This window comes from Acanthochromis polyacanthus, chromosome 4, assembly GCF_021347895.1.
Source record: "Acanthochromis polyacanthus isolate Apoly-LR-REF ecotype Palm Island chromosome 4, KAUST_Apoly_ChrSc, whole genome shotgun sequence".
Classification (NCBI taxonomy): Eukaryota; Metazoa; Chordata; class Actinopteri; family Pomacentridae; genus Acanthochromis; species Acanthochromis polyacanthus.
The window spans coordinates 26,419,717-26,442,330 of record NC_067116.1 but is presented as its reverse complement, the minus strand read 5'-3'; the positions used below and the strand labels follow the sequence as shown (position 1 = coordinate 26,442,330).

The 22,614-nt window shown below is 41.3% G+C and overlaps 1 protein-coding gene across 1 annotated transcript; it reads left to right on the top strand.

The window, feature by feature from the left end:
* Window positions 1–3,079: 3,079 nt before the first annotated feature.
* Window positions 3,080–21,855, top strand: nwd1 (NACHT and WD repeat domain containing 1). The gene is made up of 19 exons (XM_051947658.1): window positions 3,080–3,371; window positions 5,061–5,146; window positions 5,539–5,655; window positions 6,561–6,915; window positions 6,999–8,313; window positions 8,497–8,700; window positions 9,387–9,540; window positions 9,824–9,941; window positions 10,686–10,850; window positions 10,944–11,141; window positions 11,900–12,022; window positions 12,529–12,728; window positions 13,350–13,613; window positions 14,482–14,572; window positions 14,791–14,939; window positions 15,598–15,877; window positions 17,381–17,938; window positions 18,125–18,229; window positions 20,740–21,855. Exons 1-19 carry the CDS (start codon window positions 3,080–3,082, stop codon window positions 21,048–21,050), a joined length of 5,085 nt encoding a protein of 1,694 aa, XP_051803618.1. The 3' UTR covers window positions 21,051–21,855.
* The last annotated feature ends 759 nt before the right edge of the window (window positions 21,856–22,614 follow it).

Genomic DNA, 22,614 nt, shown 5'->3' with positions numbered 1-22,614 from the left:
TCTAATCCTTGCTATAGTCAGCTGGGTTTAGTTCATCCAGTACCCAAACTCTCAGTTATTTTCATAACTGATTAGTAGACCGATGGTTAGTTTGTTTAATTGTTTGGCCTGAATTTTCAGAAATATGTAACAAATTACTTACACAATTTCCCAAAGCTCGATTTCCCAACCGAAGCAGCTTTTCTTTGTCTGATCAACAGTCTGAAATCCCAAAGTACATGTAAGAAATTAATGAATACTTCCATTTGAGACTGTAAAACAAGCTTACTTCTGGCATTAAAATACACAAAGACAGACTGGTTTATCTACACACGTGGACAAAATTGTTGGTACCCCTCAGTTAAAGAAGGAAAAACCCACAATTCTCACTGAAATCACTTGAAACTCACAAAAGTAACAATAAATAAAAATTTATTGAAAATTAAATCATCAAAAACAGCCATTACTTTTGAATTGTTGATTAACATAATTATTTAAAAAAACAAACTAATGAAACAGGCCTGGACAAAAATGATGGTACCTCTATAAAAGATTGAAAACTATTTGACCAGAGTGACATGATTAACTCAGGTGTGTCATTTAATTGACATCACAGGTGTTTCCAAACTCATAATCAGTCAGTCTGCCTATTTAAAGGGAGACAAGTAGTCACCCTGCTGTTTGGTGAAAAGGTGTGTACCACACTGAACATGGACAACAGAAAGCGAAGGAGAGAATTGTCCCAGGACATCCGAAAAAAAATTATAGACAAACATCTTAAAGGTAAAGGCTATAAGACCATCTCTAAACAGCTTGAAGTTCCTGTGACAACAGTGGCTCATATTATTCAGAAGTTCAAGACCCACGGGACAGTAGCCAACCTCCCTGGACGTGGCCGCAAGAGGAAAATTGATGACAAATTGAAGAGACGGATCGTTGGAATTGTATCCAAAGAGCCCAGAGCAACCTCCAAAGAAATTAAAGGTGAACTCCAAGGCCAAGGTACATCAGTGTCAGATCGCACCATTCGTCGTTGTTTGAGCCAAAGTGGACTTCATGGGAGACGACCAAGGAGGACACCACTGCTGAAAAAAACTCATAAAAAAGCCAGACTGGAATTTGCAAAAATGCATGTTGACAAGCCACAAAGCTTCTGGGAGAATGTCCTTTGGACAGATGAGACCAAACTGGAGCTTTTTGGTAAGGCACATCAACTCTATGTTCGTAGACTCAAAAACCAAGCATACGAAGAAAAGAACACTGTCCCTACGGTGAAACATGGAGGAGGCTCAGTAATGTTTTGGGGCTGCTTTGCTGCATCTGGCACAGGGTGTCTTGAAAGTGTGCAAGGTACGATGAAATCTGAAGACTATCAAGGCATTCTGGAGAGAAATGTGCTGCCTAGTGTCAGAAAGCTTGGTCTCAGTCGCAGGTCATGGGTCTTCCAACAGGACAACGATCCAAAACACACAGCCAAAAACACCCAAGAATGGCTGAGAGAAAAGCGTTGGACTATTCTAAAGTGGCCTTCTATGAGCCCAGATCTGAATCCCATTCAACATATGTGGAAGGAGCTGAAACATGCCATTTGGAGAAGATACCCATCAAACCTGAGACAACTGGAGCTGTTTGCTCATGAGGAGTGGGCCAAAATACCTGTTGACAGCTGCAGAACGCTCACTGACAAATACAGAAATCGTTTAATTGCAGTGATTGCCTCAAAAGGTTGTGCAAAAAAATATTAAGTTATGGGTACCATCATTTTTGTCCAGCCCTATTTAATTAGTTTGTTTTTTAAAATAATTATGTTAATCAACAATTCAAAAGTGATGGCTGATTTTGATTATTTAATTTTCAATAAATTTTTATTTATTGTTACTTTTGTGAGTTTCAAGTGATTTCAGTGAGAATTGTGGGTTTTTCCTTCTTTAACTGAGGGGTACCAACAATTTTGTCCACGTGTGTATATAATGAAATTTGACTTTATCTAATGTTTATGTTTAGGAGTTAAAACTGGATGAGATAAGTTTTTCAGCACCTAAAACAGATTGTTTAAAGTTAGCTTGCAGTTCAGGTTCACATGTGATTTAACTGTTTAATTAGCAAACATTAAGGTTGATTTTTTTTTTTTCTTAAAACATGTGTGTTCTACATTATAGTTTTTGTTGACATAAAAAAAGAAAAATTATACATGGACTGTAACTCACAGTTCAGTTGTGGCTACATTAGCAAGCAGGAAACTGGTTAAGCGTAGCTAACAGTCCAGTTAGGTTTAGGATAGCTATCAGGTAGCTCACAGATTAGTTTCAGAAATTACAATAGTTTGGATAAGAGAAATTAACACATAGCCAACAGTTCATGTATGTTAATAGATAGCTAGCAGTTCAGTTTTGCTAAGAGTAGCTACTTGGTTATTTTAGCTGAAGCAGATTAAGGATAGCTAACAGTTGCTAACAGGTATCTAATAGCTAACGGCTTCATTTGGTTAAGGGGAAGCGAACAGGTCAGTTTTCTTGATAGTAGATAGCAGGTGGCTCACATTCAATAGCTCAGTTTAGGTTGGAGAGGCTAACAGGTGGCTAACCGTTAACAGATTTTTCTGGCTGAGGGTAGCTAACAGTTCAATTTACCAGTTAAAACAGTCTGGCTAAGGGTAGCTAGAGTCCAGTTTAGTAGTTACAATAGTTTAGAGTAGCTAGAAGTTCATTTTAGCAGTTAAAACAGATTAAGCACATCTAACTAAGAAATATCTCATAAGAAACAATTAATTTTTTTTGACTGTATGGCTTAGTTTAGCACACTGTTTAAGTTAGAAGAATAAACAGTTTGTCAGGTAAACTACTGAAGCAGTAGACAATACATGTTTTGATTTTTTTTTTTTTACAGCATGGTTCACATTGTAATCGGCAGTGATTGAATAGTATATTAATTTGTAGTAAGTCAGTCACCTCATGCAGAAACAAAAGGAAGGCCTTTAAAATAATTATCAGGTATATCTCAGTCAGAATGTGAGATAATAGCATTCAATTATCATGAATTCTGCCAATTTTATCCAGTTTAACGTGATCACAACAACAGTGTACTACAGTAACACTAAGAGATGCTCAGCAGCTACAACTGCAGCTCATGTGGGAGAAGTGGTTGTTTTGGAGTGGAGTCTCTGAGGAGGTTCAACAGGCTGGATACTGGCGAGCAGGTGACAGAGGGAACATCAGACGACCGAAAGAGGAGAGAGGAAGAAGACTGTGGTTTTAGGCTGAAGATGATGGCCGAGGGTCTAGCAGCAGCAGGAGGAGATGTCAGCCTGCAGGACATCCTGAGAGGATGGACGGGTGGATCTCAGAGAATCAAGTCCAACATGGTCAGAGTGTTCATCAGCTCCACATTCACAGGTCAGAGCAGATTATTTCAGTGTCTCTACATTATTAGACTGAATCCAGGGCTGGTCCTCTGCTCTGCATGTGGATATGGGCTCAGATTAGAACCACGATGTCTAAAAATGAAGATGATGGCATTTTTGCAAAGCCTGTGTTTGAATAGTAATCATTGGAAAAAAAAGATTGTAGAGATGTCACCAAGTTGTCTGCTTCAAACCTGTTCTCTTTCTGTCTAACTTTATTTAGACATTGTGTAATATTTTCTGCATCTACAGGTCTTTTCTTTTATAGTCTTAAAATTCTTTCTATATCCCTTCAAATATAAAGCTTTATAACCTCCCACTAAAGCATTATTAGTGACTTAAATGGAAGTGTACCCCTTAAATGTGCATGCAATATTGTAGGGCCTTAACCTAATGTTTAAATTAGCCAGGTAAATTTGTGTAATTCATATTATTCTCAAGTCTTACCTGTAATATTTAATTTGGTTAGGTTACATTGTATTATATTAAACAGTATAGGGTCTTAAATAGTTTAATCTGGTACGATTTTATTCCATAAGATACTAAAGTTTCTGAACCTCAATATTCAAATTCTTCTTCTTATTATTATTATAATTTTTATACAATAATATTGCAGCATCTCAATTGTATTATTTAATATATTCAAGTAAAGTTGCATAATCAATAACACTGTAAGGTCTTAATATTAAAATATAGTTTTTTATATACTCTATTTTATATACAGTGCCTCTGAACAGTATTCTCAGTTTTTTTATTTTCAACATTCAATCATTGTCAATATAATTTAGCTTTTTTGACAAGAATTTACTTTTAGACTCTGTCGTGTCAAAATGAAAACACATTTCTAGAAAGTAATGTCCATTGATTACAAATAGAAAAGACAAAATATGAGACAGCAGAAGTTTTTGACCTCTTAAAAGTGACTAACCTATTTCAGCACAGGTGCAGCCAATGGATGCTACTAGATGTCAAACAGAAACAGAGATCATCTAAGGGGATTGAAGTGAATGAAAAGCATAAAAAGACACCTTTATCTAGAAAGTCCACTCACTGGTCAATAAGTACATCTGACTATAACTACACTATAAAGACAAAAGGACACTCCACACAACTATCAACAAACTCCATCCATCCATTATCTATATACCCCTTAATCTTCATCAGGGTTGCGGGGGACTGGAGTCTATGCCAGCTGACTTACAGGTCACCAGTCTGTCACAAGGCTACATATAGAGACAAAGAAGCACACTCACATCCACACCTACGGACAATTTAGAATCACCAGGTAACCTCAGCATGTTTTTGGACTGTGGGAGGAAGCCACAGAACATGCAAACTCCATGCAGAAAGATCCCCACCCCAGGCCAGGACATGAAATGGGGATCTGACAGGCAACAGTGCTAACCACCGAGCCCCTGTAGTCCTATAAGCAAACTCATTTATCATAATAAAAAAATCTGATTTGTATATCTCAGACAAAGTTAGCAAAGTTTTGAAGTCCTTCCCAGAGAAAGCAAAGAGCACTTAAAACATAACGGAAAGGACAGAAACAAAGAAAACACTTTATTACATGACTCAGGTGACATGTATGCATCTTCAGTCTCGATGCCGCAGCAGATAGACTGTTTGATTTTGCTTTGAGTTGGTTTTCTTACTTACAGTTTCTCTGTTTTATGGTCAGATATGAGCAGTGAGAGGAAAGCCCTGCTGGAGAAGGCTTACCCAGAAGTCCTGTCCTTCTGTCGCAGTTTGGGGCTGGTGTTTGAGGTCAGTTTGGACCTGTTTCCTCCTTTAATCTAAAATTTAACTTGATGACAACACGACTGAGTGACCGATGTAATGTTTCAAAACTCTGATAAGCCAAAACATTGTGACCACCTGCCACTAAAACAGCCCTGAGCTGCCGAGGCCTGGACTCTGCATCTGATCCATCCTTCCTCAGACCACCAGTGCTGACGAGGAACAGCCCACAAAAAATACAATCAGAATTAAAAGAAAACACTCCACATCCAACACCAGTGACTTACTCACGTCTAATATATCCACACCCTGAAATGCTCTGCTTCATCCACAAGTGGTCACAATGTTTTGTTTCATTTATATTTGTGCTGTCTCCGTATATACTTGATCAGTGATCAGTGATGTCACCTCCTCTCCAGGTTGTGGATCTGCGTTGGGGTATTCGAAATGTTCCGTCTGGAGACCATGAAGCCTGTGAGATCTTCCTGCAGGAGATCCAGAGAAGTCAGAGGATGTCAGCTGGTCCAGCTTTCACTGTGAGTGTTTCTTGCTCTCTAAAGAAAAACTTGGTGACTTTTCAGCCTGCTGTAGTTCCCTTTAATGCATCTGTTGTGTCTTTATGGGTTGTGGTCACTTTGCAATCTAGATGCTCAGGGAAAAAAGACAACAGCCATGTGTATCTGTGCAAAAGTGCAAGAATCCTGCAACTTTCAAAAATCCCTGATTTTTACATGTATCATTTTAAATTTTGTCTCGTAGTTTTAGACAATCCTTGAGTCATTCTGGACGTTTTTTTGTCCTTTTAAATTGTTGGACAATGTGTACAAGATCACAGTCATTATGCACAATCTTTTCACACTGGCTAATTTTTTTGGTCATTTTGGACATATTTTTATGTATTTTGAACCCATTTTTGTCACTTTGGATCGTTTTGGACGACTGAGAATTAAACTCAGATAACCTACAAACATCCTCTGAATGTAGCTCCTGACTGCAAAAAAGTCTGACACACATGGAAACAAACAGCAGGATGACTGTGGTGGTGATTAGGTCAGATAGCAAGTATCCTAGATGGACAGTCCCAGGTGACTTATTTCTGGTCTCCTTTAGTCAGGCTGAAAAAAGAATGACTTGTGTAGATTACACAGTTGTCATGACAGATAGAAACATAACAGATTAGACTCAGTGGAAATATACTAGAAAAGAGGGAGAATCTTTTAAAAACTTTACACTATCAATCTGCAGAAATTCGCAGATGTGAAAGTTCCTCCTTTTGATCAGATTTTGTAAGAACCAAACTGTTCTGAGTGTGCTAGATGATGATAGTTTTTCACTTGATATGTCTATGTTTTATGAGATAAAAGTCAAAGTCTGATTCTGTTGGAATTTCCACACAGTTTTCTTCTTCTTCTTTCTATTTCCTGGTGTCTGGGATCTAAAGGCGCTGCTGGGAAACCGGTACGGCCACCGAGCTCTTCCTCGTCATATCCCAGAGAAACAGTTTGACGTTTTTTTGGCCAAGCTCCATAAAAACCCTGAAGGCCTTAAGCAGCTGAATCAGTGGTTCCTAAAGGACAACAATGCTGTCCCGCCCACCTACGTTCTGCAGCCAATCACAGCTCACTTCCCACACTACAGCGACCTCCGACCTGAGAGTAGGCAGCAGCACGACAGCAATGTCCTGTCCTGGCGTTTAACAGAGAATCAGCTGTTGCAACTCCTACGATCTGCGGCCGCTGACTCTGAGGCAGCCGGAGACATTACAGCTGAGCAGAAACAACACTTTCACACATCAGGTGAGACACGCAACACGCCCCCCACAGCTTGTCCTATGACACCTCAAAGTGCTGGTGAAATGTCTTCTCTTTTCTGTCCACAGTCACAGAGCGGGAGTTTGAGCAGGGTTTGTGGAAGGACAACCATGCGCCGCCTGCTGTGCTTTTTGTCCGAGAGATTCCCCACCAGAGAGTGAGGGATGGTCCCAAACGTCTCGCCAAGTTCATGGACGTCACCGCTGACGGGCTGCTGGACACTGAAGCTCAGGGACTCCTCAGTGGGCTGAAGTCACGGCTCCATGCAACGTCGCAGCAGATCCTCAACCTGCACTGTGTGGAGCTCAGCAAAGGAAGCATCGATCCCAAACGCAAAGAGCACAGTCAGTACCTGGACAGCGTCTGTGAGCAGTTTGTGTCGCAGATGAAGGCCCGGATTGGAGCAGCAGTCGACTTGTCGGTGGAGGGCGGGAGGAGGAGGAGGATCCGAGGAAACACTCAGGAGGAGAACCTGGATGCGTCGGACTGGATGGTTGAGGAGGTGATGCAACACGTAGACATGAGTGTTAAACTGAGTAAAGGTGTCCATTGTAGGGAGGGCCTTCTGGGTAAGCTCTGCCTCGCCATGTGGGAGTCCACCAATGTCCGCCACAGCCCGCTGGTGGTACACGGCACTGCTGGAATAGGGAAGACATCTCTGCTGTGCAAACTGGCGCAGGAGATGCGAAGTGTCCTGGAGTCTGGGGCGGTGGTGGTGATCAGGCTGCTGGCAGATCGTCACCCTCAGAGACCCAACATTGACCATGTCCTCCGCAGTGTCTGCCTCCAGGTATGTCTGGCCTGTGATCTGGTTCCACCCTCACCTCTGACCACCAACACTCACCTGGAGCTGCTGGAGTTCTTTAGGAAAGTTCTTTCAGACGTTTCACAGCAGGGGAACACGTTGCTCATAATCCTGGACTCTCTGGACCAGCTGTCAGACCAACATCATGCTCACAAGCTCCATTGGCTGCCTGTCGACATCCCGCCCAATGTCCACCTGGTGGTCTCCATGGACACCAACAGTGAGGCGTTTGCCAGCATGCGGCTGAAACTGGACTCTTTGGGGAGCTTCTTTGAGGTGAAGCGTTTGTCTCGTGATGATGGCAAACACATCATGGAGTCGTACCTGCGAGCGTCTCAGCGAACATTGACCTCTGAACAGAGCGATGCTTTGCTGCGGACTTTCGAGCTGACTGGCTGTCCTCTACACCTCAGACTGATGCTGTCTGCAGCCAAGCGCTGGATGTCATTTACGACACTTACTGAGCTGCGTCTGGGCGCCAGCATGCAGGAGATGATGTCACAGCTCTTCCTGATGCTGGAGGAGAAACATGGGAAGGAGCTTGTGGGTGGAGCTTTGGGATACATCGCTTTGGCAAGGTGAGATAACGTAACTACAGAATGACATTGTTTCCCAAAAATAAAATGAGAAAACAGTTAATATTGATTAGGGCTGCTTATAGGTACTAAGTGCTGACAAACTTTCTGCTTATTTTCTGGTTTTGCTTTAGCTTTTTTATTAAGCAATGGCATCATCAGCTGATCACTGTTATGACTCCACAGGGAAGGTCTGCTGGAGGTGGAGCTGCGTGATGTCATGTCCCTGGATGATGATGTCATCAGCGAGGTGTATAGGTACTCACTCCCTCCGACGCCCTCGATGATCCGGCTGCCCCCCCTCCTCTGGGCTCGGCTCAGATGGGACCTTGAGGACCAACTGGAGGAACGGTGGAGTGGCGGAGTTGCCGCCATCGCCTTCAACAGCCGGTAAAAGAAAACTTTCACATCATTCATCAAGTATTGAATTAGAAAAGAACTTTATGTTCAGCTTTACAGACAGGTGAAATGGAAGAATAATGAGAACAGCTCCCAGAATCAAAACAGTTATTTCCATTGTCACTTTTAAATCTCTTTTTTAAAAAACGATGCATTTTATGTAGAAGATTTTTAAAGGTTTAAACTCAAGACAACTTCCACCTGAAAAGATCCCAAATTCAGTCAATAGCAGCTCCACAGCTGTGAAGATAAGCAGAATAACCTCTGACTCTATAGATCAGAGACATTTAAGAGGATTTTAAATAGTGTCTGTGTCTCTATCGGCAGGAGCAAGAATTGACATTTTGTTTAGCATTATACCTTAGTGAGTTAATGATGTGTCCTATAGTAAAGAATCAGTGACACTGATGTTACTGAAGCTGTTAAAAGATCTCAGCTGAAGTTCTTCCACATTTGATGCAAAACAAATTAAGCACAAAAAAGTAAAATCAGGAGGCCCCTTAATTTTATACATTTCGAGAGCAAAGGGTTGTAAAATTATGGCCTCCAATTGTTTGTAAATGTAAAGGCTAACTAAACTCCAGATTGTCCTCTAGTGACCGTCAATAACCAAACATTCTAAACATGAAATAGGGACAGCATCTGTATTGAAACAGCGTTTGGATGCTTCTATTTAGGCGTCTCTATGAGGCAGTTTCGGCCCGCTATCTGACATCAGAGAGGCGGGGACGGACTCTCAGGAATCTGGCGGAGTATTTCCTGGGCCGGTGGTCAGGGAAGCTGAAGCCAGTGGCTCTGCCAGGTCTGTCACTGCTGCTGTCTGACAGAAAGGTACAAACAACTCCTGTGACACACAATCATCTGAGTGTCTTTCTTTGCAGATGCTTAGTTTAGTGATAAGGCTGCAATTTGTTGTTTCCAGTAAGCGTAATAAAAAATATTGATCAAAACACTGATGAAATAGGAATTTCACACTTTATTTATCTGTTGTTCAGACTACAGTATAAATGAATGAGAGGCAGAGTGAGTGCTATGTGACCAAGCCTAAACTCGACATTGGAGGTAATTTCCTCTTTGTTAATGCTGTAATCTGATTGGTCTGCTGCTCTCTTAGGTCCCATCACAGCCACTGTGGTTTGCTTCAGGATTAGCTAACGTCAGAAAGCTCCAGGAGCTGCCCTACCACCTGCTGCACGCCGGCCTGTGGGATGAACTGCAAGAACAAGTCATTGGTAAGATGTAGAGGAGAGGTGGGGTCATGTTAAAGCACCGCCCACAACTCACCCGGACCAGGTTCAAACCCGTACAGGACCAAACGTGTTGGTATTGTTCCTGCTGTGTAAATCCATGCAGAAATGCATAGAAAAGTCAACTACAGAGATTGCAAATGTTAGAATGTATTTACTGATCTCAGCATGGCACAAATCATACATAAAACACAGAATAGAACTACTTTTGTATTCATTGTTAATTAAAATAATGGTTAATTAATTAATTAAGCTATAGCTTCTCTCTGCTCCTTTTCATTCATTTAACATATGCTGTGTTGTATTGTTTTTAATGAAATAAATAAAATAAATAATTAGCTGATTATGTTCCTGTTTTTAAATGACATGACACTGTAAAAAGTAATGAAATGACTTTTTAATTAAACTAGTTCAAACCACACAGTATTCAGTTTACAAACACAATAAAAAAGTCCCTTTTCTTTTTTGCTTAAAAATTATGTATAATGGAGGTAGATGCATGTTAAATGTTAAGGACCTAAAAAATACTAAAATGGTAATTTTAACATGAAATTAGTCATTATTTAGTATTGATTTAAAATTGAATGCATTTAAAATTTGAAAATGTTGTACTTTATATTTAATTTTATTTTTTAAATATTTATGCTGTTTACAAAACAGTTTAGTCACTGGACCGCCCAGTGTGCCCAGTCTGTTAGATTAATGTGTGTCGTTGTTTTGTGTTTCCAGCCAGTGCTGAGTGGCTTTACTGTAAGAGCAGAGTGTGTGGGGTGTCCAGCGTGATCCAAGACCTGGACCAGTGTTCCCAGTACATGGGCTGCACTGAAACTGGATTGATCAGAGATGCTCTGGTTTTGATCAAACCCAGCCTGGACTTCTTGGATGGTCACATGGGTCAGTTACATTTAATTATTTGTGTTTTGGTTAAGAGTCTGTCAATTTCACTTTGTCAAAATACAATCTGATTGAGGCTTGTCTCCCTCTCAGACATGTCTCTGTTCTACACTGAGCTTTTGGCTCGACTCTCTTCCCTCGCCACCACCTTTCCCACTGTGGTTGGCCAGCTGTGCAGGCAGTGTGAGGAGTGGTTGATGTCGTGTCCAGAGCCGGCTCTCATCCCAAAGACCAGCTTCCTGCAGCAGCCAGGGGGGGCGCTGCAGCACACACTGACTGCACTGCAGGGAGGTCAGACCTTTTGATTAATTGATGGATCAACTGATTGTAGTTTTTGAGTCTTAAAAATAATGAAAGATATCCACATACACATGGAGCCTATACATAAAGTCAATGACATTCTGTATGAAGCACCAAAGGCCTGAAACAAATATATCGTAATATCAACACTATAGGCTGGAAATAGTTCTAACATCATCAGGATTGAAAAATCTGTTTCACAGCTTGAAAGAATGCAGCTCCCTGTCTAATGAGCTGCAGTTTTACTTTTATTTTTGTGTACAATATTTTTACATGTTTTAATCAGCAGCAGTTGACTTCAGTGGCTCCAACAATAACTGTCTTTACTACAAAGTTATCACATCTAAACTTGTGACATTACATTGACAGATCAAAGACTGGCTCATCTGTTGACAGTGAAGTTGTTGGTGTCTTTGTTTGTGTGTTTTTTTTAATCATTTTTGGGTAAATTTTGAGCCTTTATTGCAGTGCAGGTGAAGAGAAACAGAAAAGGTGGAGAAGAGGGGACAACTGAGTTTCAGCAAATTTCATCACGAGTTAGAATTGATCCATTAATTTCTTGTTCTTTTTTTTTAATGTCATCGAGAACAGACAGTATGTTACTGTGAACATAGTGGTCATGCTGCAGAGCCTACAATTACGTACCTACAATTTAATCAGTGTTTTCTTTATATCACCACTGTGGTTTGTTTGTTAGTATTTTCTGACCTGTGCAGCAGCAGAGACTGTATTCGTTCTTGTGTTTCCAGGCGTCGTCTGCGTGGACATCAGCACTGGCATGAAGCTGCTGGTTGCAGGATCAGATGATGGTGTGGTGGCGGTCTGGAGCCTCGCTGACAAACAGCTCATACACACTCTGCTGGGACACACAGGTCAGTCTAGTTAAAGGCACATCTGGACCACAGAACACACAAATACCAACAATACAGAGCAGAAAGCAGGTGCATGTTAGGGTCGAAGTGAAGCTGCAGCAGTCTGTCAGTGCTGTGAACTGTAGATGGACGAGTGTCTGCATAGTTCATCACAAACATGCTGCTGGTGCTCCACAGGCCCGGCAGTGTAAGCAGTGCATGAAACACGTATTTATTCATTTTTTCCAAATCTGACCAGAAAATTTTAATGTATCGACACCAGAGAAGGGAAAGAAAATCCTAAAGAGGACTGACTTTAACTGCACCAACCATTACCTGAACTCATGTATGAACCCTAATGTACAGTGTACGAGGACGTTTCTAAGAACTTTGTGCATTTTTGCATAAATGTGGCACAAAGCAGCTTAAGATTTTTACTGATCCTGAGCTCTGTCAATGATCATGAATTGAATAATAATGAAAATAATTATAGCAATCATCATCATAATTAAGTATGTGTTGTGTAGCCGCAGTCCTGTCTGTGAAAGTGATGGACAGCTCCGCCCACTGCCTCTCATTGGCTGCCGACAGCTCTCTGAGGAAGTGGAGCCTGACCAACGGCCAACAGCTGCTCTGTATTCAGGAGGTGGTGCCCGCTGACTCCACCCCTTCCTCAGTGCACCTCCACCTGTCTGAGCAGCTACTCTTTGTGTACACCAGGACACAGGTACCTGTTGTTAACATTTTTTCACTCACTTGATGCTTCTCCTTGTGGGAGAGTTGATGCAACAGATATTTAAAAAATGGGACACCCTTACCTGAAAGCTGTTCAAGCATCATCAATGTGATGTGTAGCATAGCTGCATGATCAGTCTATTGTTTCAGGATCTTCGTCAGATGAGCAATGTTCACGACAACTTAGAGGATTTCTACATAGTATGCCACGCCTCTTTTATGTCATATGTATGGAAAAAACTTCATTGAAGATGCACCTCGCTCGTTGCTCCTCCAACAAGGTTCCCCGATCCTCGAGGTTCAGTTTAGGAATCGAGCCGTCCAGTGCGTAGGCCAATTAGACCGATTTTTGGGCCATGGGCAGGATGATGGAAGAGATGAGAGGCTGAAAATAGCGAACTGAGATGAGCCTATAGTTTGATTTTGTTGTTGGTTTAAGATTGTATCACAGTATCAGATATTTTCATCCTTGTTCGTGTTTATTCCAGGCCTGTAGAGCTTCATCTGTCCGTCACCTGTCAGTCTGTACGACAACTGTTTACTGCCTTTAAATGTTGAGAAGATGCAGGTCCAGACTTAGTTCGGAGATTATTATTTCTTCCTGTTCTCCCAGGTGAAGGTGTGGAGACTGGACGGTTCTGAGCTCCATCTCAGCTGCAGCAGTGATGAGGTCTGGCTGGTTCTGGGGGTTCTTGGAGAATCTGTTGTGTCTCTATTAGACTCCGGTCGAGTCAGAATATCTCATCCAGTTAACGGGACCCAAACTGTGAAGCCTCAGCTGGAAAACCTATCAGGCAGTCTGACTCCTGTGATTTCTGTTACGTTACCTAAACAAGGAAAAGTGTTAGTAGTGTCTAAAGAAGGATTCCTCCACCAGGTATGTTTCTACCTGTCTGACAGCCACCTGTGGTTTTACTGTGTTTTAAGTGTTACATCCTCACCAGGAATTAGTGGAGACTGAAATAATAATCTTGAAATTGTGAAGCTCCCATAATTTAGTCTTTCAACCTCAACTCTGGTGTTTCTGTTGCAAATATTACAGTTTGTCCGAAAAATCTACCAAATATAAATAAATAAATAGGATTTTTTTTTTTTATAATTATAAAGAAATAAAATTCAGTTTTGCCCATCCGATGCAAACTCAGAGGTATTTTTAAAGTATGTTATGTAGATAATGTAAACATAGAAAATAAATAATATAAAATAAATATAGACATGAAAATAATAAATGTTATAAGTTCTATTCCATATTCTAATAATAAAAAGTACGACTGTGTAAATGATAGGAATAATGGTATTGGCACTTAAATAAATACGAGAATATAATAAATATAATAAAATCAAAACTGAAAGTGTAATATGATAACACTAATAATACAATTATCATTCATATGCATATGGTATGCACATTTCAATGAATAAAAATGAATTCAACCATATCTAAATGAAAAAATATAATAAATAGATGAAAAAAGGAAAAAAAGACATCCCATAAAACCACAACAGACCCTAACCTCTAAGAAATTGTATATGTATCTGTATGTGTTATTTTATGTTTTATATCAGTTTTAACTGAATTTCCTAAAAAATTAAATTCTGTAATCTCATTTAAAATTGAACCACATCCACAGATGGAGCTCATAGGGCCATGCTTCATTATCTGCCAGTATTTAACATTAACTGGATATTGCTGTTGTTATTTCACTTGTGTTTAATGAAGCTGATATTTACCTTCCTGTGTGCAGATTTCCCAGATCGGTAAACACCCTCCTGCTGACTTCCCTCTGCTTCCTTCTTTACTGTCAGTTACTGAAGATGAGAAAATCCTGTTGGCGGGTACAGTGATGATTTATTCATTTATTACCATGGTCATAAATACCATAAGCACAGATTGTTCCTCCGCACATACGGCCATACGCTTAATGAAAACACATCAGCCTGCTCTTTGCATGAACCGTCAAGTACAGAAAAACATGAACAAGATATTAAAGACAAACAGCCTTTGAAGCTAGTCACAGTTATTCCAACCCTTTATTTATTTCTGCGTTCTGCAGGCAGTGAGCGAACTCTGAGCCTCTTCAACATCTGCATGCACTCTGTGGACAGATTCCTCGATCTCCAGCATGATGACACTGTTTTGTCTGCCTGCATCTCTTCAGACTGCACACTGGTCGTCTCTGGAGCTGCAGATCAGCTCATACGAGTAAGAGAAAGAAATAATGACTACTGTGTTCAGCTTCACATTTAGATCTGCCCCGATGCTTGAAAATAATCAAAAAGGTCTGAAACACGAGGAAATTCCTATAAAGCCTTGACTCAGTGCTTTGTGCTGTTTCATGGTAAGGCATTCTCTTTCAAAGTAAAAGCCCTGCAGCGGCTTCATTGCAAACAGCACCTTAGTTGTTTTAAAGTGAAAGTCCTGCATTTTCCTGAGGTTTGTCAGGTTTGACAGTTTCAGTGTAAAACTGCTTCACAGTAAGCACAGCGATCTGTTTCACAGTTAAATCCTCCTTTTGGTAAAAATCCATCAATTTCTTTACAGTTAAATGCCTGCTGCCTCTTCAAAATAAAAGCCCTGTTCTTGTGCCTTTTTGCTTGCTTCTGCCTACCTTCAGTGAAACACTGTACAGTTGTAAGTCTTTTACTGTAAGCAGGTCTGGGTAGCTACCACACTGATAAACGCTTGTCTAAATGTACAGTTTTATTGTAAAGAATGTTTAGTTTCTAAATATTTAAGTAACATAGCAGCTGTCTACACTCTCAGGTTTCTGAGTCTCAGAACAAAATGCAGCTCAGAAAACAGACCTCTGACAGTCTGGTCACGGTGACGACCTTCACAGCCACATTATTTGTTTGGGCAGATCTGGTCGGTCACCACTGGCACTCTACTGGACACTCTGTGTGGTTCAGACGCTCCGGTCACCTGTGTGCTTCTCTATAACGGCTTTGTGGTTTCTGCCTCAACGGCTGCAGCCTCTGTCCAGCTATGGAGTCTGAAATATGACCGTCGCCACAAACCCGCTGCCCACATCCCTGCTGGCTCCGCCCACGTCGCCATCACCAAAGACACAGATCGAGTTTTCTACGTCCGACAGCAGAGTCAGACGGAGGTGATGAGCTGGAACAGTATCACAGGTCAGAGCCACTTTTAGAAGAGCTGAAGTATGAATGAACATTTTATTGACACTGGTTGTTTCTGATTCTGCATTTCACTGGGTGGAAAATCGTTTCTGCCGCTTCAACCTCATTGCTGTTTCTTCGCTTAAGACATACTGTATCATTGCAGAGAGGCACTCTGAAATAACATTACAAATGTTCTATAGGAATTGTAGGGTTGCATTTTAAAGTAATTAATTCAGTTAGTTCTATTCAACTTCACATTAAAATGTTTCTTATGTATTAAATAAGCATCACAAAAGGCCAACAATCTAAGTGCATAGTGGTTAAATGATGTCCAAATGTTTCCATATGTGCAGCCTACAGACTTGCTGTTTACCCATGAGCCATCTTTAAAAAAAAAAAAAAAAGTTTAGGACTTTTTAAACACGGAAAAGAAAAAAAAAAGATTTTCAAAGGAAGACATTTTATTGAAGCACAACAATAACTTCAACAATTGATAAAGTTCAGGACTTTTGTGGCAACCTGGACTCTTTTTAGTTTCATTCTAGCAAGACAACCTGTCAGATATTCCTGGTCCAAAGCTTCTGTTTGAAGACTGTAAATGTGTATGTATGATAGTATATATCTCTTGATGAGACACAATACAACTACAGTGAAACTAAAAATACTTTACAGTAACAACAAACAAACCAACATGACAGAAAAATGGAAGCAAAGACCTTCAAGATGAGCAGAAACAAGTACATACCACTTTATAAAGTAGCAAAAGGAACATTTAGTGCATGACAAGCCAACTACAAAGAGACAAAAGATGACTACAATCAAATCAATTTGACTGCTAGCAAGCAAAAAAGTAAAACAGACACAAAGATACTTAAAATGACCACAAGCAGGTGAAAACCACTAAAAATACATGCTAGAAGAACACCAAATGAAACTACATAGAGACAAAATAGATATAAAGTATCACTTTTTTTTTTAAAGTGATCCATACCAATGAAAAAGAAAAGTTAAGTGAGTCAGATAGATGCACAGCTACTACAAAAAGACACAAACAAAAAACATGAGTGGAAAGCAACAAGTAGAGCGAATGCGAAAAGAACACAAAGCAAAACGTCCACAGAGAGACAGAATAGACTAAAAAAAGCTAAAAGACATTTTTAAAAGATGCAAAGAAGTAAAAGGAAAAAAATGGAACCAAAGGATGCAAAATGAACACAAAGAGACACAAAACAACCAGCAACACGAGCAAAACAGTTGCAGAGGTGCAAATTTATGACAAGGAGACAGAGAACGAGCCTGAATGCACAAAATGAGCACTACTAAAAGATTGAACAGCCTGAAGAGAGACAAATAAAATCAAACCAAACAGTCAAAATGATTACAGACACACAAAGCACAGTAGTGTTTGCTTTCAATCAGCTATTTTCCTTTATAAAAATGAAAATAGGTTCACAATTAAGCCACAGACAGGGGAGGGAGGTCAAAAACTGTTACTGATGATCCAAGCTCTTCCCCCTGCAGGTTCTCTATCAGAACGTTTGGCTGTCTCTGCTGAGGTTTGCTGCCTGGAGATAGCTCAACACAAACGTATGCTGTTCTGCGGCCTGACCAGCGGCACCGTCCTCATCTACCCGTTAGCTCTGCCGGAGGAGACGCTCTGCATCCCCCCTCCAGAGAGCCTGTCCAGGGTGCTCTGCCTGGCCGTCAGCTCCCAGGAGAAGCACTTGGCGGTGGCCTACGAGGACTCGGTGTGTCTGTTCGAGATCACCACCAGAGACAGCTTCCCCACAGTGGAGGGGCCCCTGCAGAGGTTCCCCCTGTCCCTCCTTCATGCCTCAGTCTCCTCCATGGCCCTGCTGCCTGACCGCAAGCTGCTGTATGGGTCGAGCTGTGGGGAGGTGAAGCTGCATGACTTCGACAGCGGCAGAAGCTCCGGCCTAGAGCCTCATCACAGCAGAGTGACCTGCGTGACGGGCAGTAACTGGGGGACTCACGCTCTGGTGGGCTCTGAGGACGCTGTGCAGAGGCTGTGGGCCCTGAACCCACTGGCCTTGGACCACACCATGGAGTACAAGGTCAGTCCTGCTTCTCCTGAGTTGCTGAATCTACAATCCTCAAAGCAGCTGAGCTTTACAAAGGCAGAGAAAAAAAGCCCCGCACAGCTGTCACGGAAACAGTTATAAGTCATTTTAAAGAAAAGTACTACCTTAATGATGTTATTGTGCAGTCATCAGTGTGTTTCTTCTTTGTTTCATTCATGTTCAGGGTTTTTCTTTGAGGGCGTCCTTTCTGCTGCATTCTCAGACAGCGACCACTTCGTCTTCACAGGGTCTCAGGACAGAACCGTCAAAGTCTGGGACGTGGCCTCAGGTACATATGTGCAGGCATGGTTGGATCTGTTGCATTCTTAGTTTTTAACATTTGATTCTGGAAGACAGACAATAAAGACCATGCTGTTGTATATGGTCCTGGATCAGGACTAATTAACATGTGTAGCGACTTAAACCCACAAGAGTCGCTGAGAGACTTATACTGTTCCTGTTTGTCTGACACGCTAAACAAAAGAATTCACTGATATCTTCAAATAATAAATTTAACCTTTTATTAAAGAAAAACGATAATCAACTCATCATAAGGTGCACAAAGTTATAATCAAAGTAATCAAAGAAAAATAACAAAAGTAGTGAATGTAGCAGTCTAAAATAATACGGTGACCCAGTTCAGCCCCTCTCAAACAAAGAAAAAATCATCACAGGTGAACGGGTGAAAATAATTGCTTGATTATTCCTGCCCATATGCAGCTGACCCACTATCAACCTATTTAACATAAATCACAAAATAATACTATAACTAAGCAAACATATAATTAATATGCCCTTAACCTTATAATAAAACAATTCATTTATGGCTTGTGCCCTGGATCTTGGGCTGCGGCGGGGGCGCCAGCCCATGCCGGGTGGCCGTCTGGGGTGGCTGGTTCCCCTGGCGATGTTGACCCTCTGCCTGGGGGGGCGGGGGGCCCGGGGTCCTGTGCTGGGTCCGCCCTGGGCCTCCGGCCCCTGGCGGGGTCGGCGGCCGCCGATCTTGGTCGCCTGGGGCCCGGCCCTGCTGGGCGCTGGAGGTCCTGGCCGGGTTCTCCCTCTGCCCCCTTCCGGGCCGGTCCGTGGTCGTCCTCGTGGTTTGGTGGCTCGGATCTCTGCTCTGGGATTGCTGCCGGCTCGCCTGGGTCTTGTGGGCTCTCGGGCCCGCTTCTGGCCTTCACGGAGGTCAGAGGTCATAGTTGCATGATCACAGTCACAATTGCACCGTACTGTGCATGTGGACATAGCAACCATGTTGTCTTGGGGGGTGTTAAGTTTGTCCTGGTGCCAAAATATCAAAAGACATGTTTCCTCAGTTTGTTTGCTTCACATAGATGATTTGAATAATTACTAGCTGTGTTTCATAACAAAACCCGTAGGATGCGTTCCGGTGTGTCTTTGTTAAGGTGTACTAGCTTGTTATCTGTTGTGTCGGTGTCAATTGAAAGATAATTGTATTCTTGCACTTTTCCTTTTCTCTTCACTATCCCTTCTTGTTTTTTTTTTTCTCCTTTTCTCGTTTCTTTCTTCCTGCCTTTCCCCTGTCAGGTCCGGCAAATTTATGTATATTTAACTAATCAACAAGTATTCAATCTAAATAAATTACTGTACAGTATCAAGGGGAGTCTTATACTTACGAACTCCCCTTGGAAAAGCAAACTTGTATGGCACAATGCAGCAGCCAGATCCTCATTCTGCCTGCTCTGTTGCCGGACAGGACACAAAAAAATAAAAATAAAAAATTAACCTGATCTCTGAAACTTGCTGGTGTGTTTCAAATGCATGTCAGGCATGTTTCTTTAAAAAATGTCAAAACTACACTCTTTATCAGCCAGAACCTGTGTAAAACAGAAGGAGATGTAAGGTTGTCCATGTTCTGGCGGCCCTGTAGTGTGTCATGTGTGATTCGCTGTTTGATCTGAAAAACTCAGCATACCTAAGCTTGAACATATGTTTCATCATCAAAATTTCATCAGAACAACTACATTCTTACAAAATCAAGTCTCTGGACGAACCAGGTCCTATAAAAAACAAAGCACAGCTGAGAACAGCACTCACATGAAATAACTGTGAGTGTTTCCAGGTGAACTGCAGGTTATGTTTCATCAGAGCAAAGGGGAGACAAATGTGGAGTCAAATTAAAAATGTAAATATTTCATTACTATCAGATGTAGAGTCACCATATTTTTCCCAGTGTTGTTAACACCTGTGGGCTCTTGGTAAATTGTTGCACATGGTAACTTTAGATTTTTGTAAAATAAATAATCAAGAATTTAAACTTTTTTCTTTATTTGTGATCTCTGGTGTTATAATTGTGCTGTGTCCATATAGTTATGGTGAAAAATGATCCCACAGTGGGAAAAAAAAGTGACAGCCACAAAGAAAACAACAAAAAAAAACAGTTTGGAGTTCAGTGGGTTAAATAACTTTGGATTAAACTGATGGACTGCTTGTCTGGAATAGAACCAGCAGCCTATACCTCTTTGTCAGATGTTGTAATTCTGTCGGCCTCCACTGTGTGTCTCATCTGAAGCAGCACCTGTGCAGGTGATCAGCAGCGCTCAGAAACCCAGATCACATGTTTACATGCAGCAGAACTTTTTTCATTCATGACTCCAGCTGCAGAATCAGGATATAATTCTTACGTGCACAAATACGTATATACACTTGAAAATCCTGACCAGAACCTGGACTCACATCCATGTGGTTTTCTTCCTTCACCCTGGTCGAGCTAAAGTGGGTCACAGCTTTGCTCCGTCTCTGATCTACTGGACTTTATTCTGTGTTTCTTCCCATCAGGAAAGCTGCTGTACGTCCAGTTCGTCTACTCCCCCGTGGTCCGGATGGTGACCTTCAGGAATGGCTTTGTGGGTTTGTCTCAGCAGGGTTCTGTCATCAAGGAGGTGTTCCGCTGTCCAGAACACATCAGTCCAGACTACAACCCTCTGAGGAACATCAAGGCCCAGTACCGGGTCACCTCCAGGGAGAAGAGCCGGGATGACAAGCAGGACTCTGTGTCCGACTTCCAGGACTTTAACCCGGCCCAGTTCAACCTGAACCTCATGAGCATGCTCAGAGCGAAACCCTCCTCCACTTGTCTCATACTGTAGGACACTGGGGCCCAAACGCTGGCTCCTGGACCCTTTAACGGCCTCACGGTTCTTAGATGCCTCAAAAGAATTTTTTTTTTCTTTTTTTAACTATTAAAACATATTTTACTATCACCAGAGTTAATGTACATGTTCTTCAGAGCAGACACCTGCTATCCTGTGAAATGTCTGCACATGTTCATTTTCTATGCCGATGTTTATGAAAAATGCACTAAATATCAGTTTTGGATTGTAGAATTCTCTAACTTTAATAGCATTAAATCCTTTCTTTGACCTATTGAATGCAGCTGCAGCTTAGCTAACTAAAGGTGTTTCCACCCGACACATTTTGGCAAAACCATACATGTTTTAAATAAATGTCTGTATGTGATTTTTTTATTAGCAGTGAAAGTACAGCTACTGTCTTCTCCAGAGACACACACTAGCTGTTCAGAGGAGTCTCTCAAGTCAGCAGGGTGGGTGTTACATATAAAATACCGAAATATTGAAATGGAGGCAGGCTATGACTGTAAAATTTGTTGCCCGGACACTGTGTTGTGGTTTGATGTGGTTAGCATGTTGCTAACAGTGTGCAGAGCTGTCATCAAGGCAAACAATGGTTTTTAAGAAGAATCTAAAATATAAGGTAGTTTTGATAACTTCGATTTTGTTCTATAGTGTAGAAAACAAACAAAAAAATGTAACTACTGACTGATGTTGTACAGTATATGGAAACAAGCCTCCACTGCACTTGTTTAGTTTTAAAGGGACCTATTATGATTTTCCATGTTTTCTGTCACGGAAAACATGGAAAAGCATAATTACAATGTTGGATGTTAATATTAAATGCATCATTAAATGTGTGAAAAAATATTTAATGAGATAAACATGTGTAAGATAAGTCACTGCGAACCAAAAGCTCACGCTTCAAACTGCTCTGAACACTGGGATTCAGGTGGTTGCAGATTTTGTTCTGCTGTCATTTGTACCAAACACAGCACATCCATCAAGAAACAACAGAACAGCTCACACTGAGTGCCGCCTCCTGACAGACTCTCTGAACTTTACTGATTAAAAGAAAGTGGCCTTGAAGAGACAGGAGATAAAGCTGCTCATTTCAGATATGTAGTATTTATGATGACACTTGGACCCTCTGATGTGACTCATAGGTTTCCTGTAGAGCAGTTTTGAAGGTCAGTGTGGGAGCTCTGGTCCATGTAACCTTGGTCACGTCTGACTCTTCTGAACTCTTGGCTAATTGTGGGTACAGCATCTCTGGACCATAGCCTGTCCTCATAACAACTACACATTGATTATTGTACAACTTTGAGCCTTAATCCAATTTGAACGTGTGAGTTATGTAAAAAGAGGTTCTTGTATAATTGTCATGGATGGAGAAATTAGCTACAGAGACCAACACAGTTGTTGGTAGCAGTCTGTAAACATGTTTATTTCTGCTGTAAAGTTGAATATCTCAACATGGCAGTCTATGGTGGTTGCCTCGCTTTTCGAACCAGCTTCATGGATGAATATGAGATAAATAAGGATGTTGTTTTTAACTTTGAATCATGCAAAGCTTCTCTGT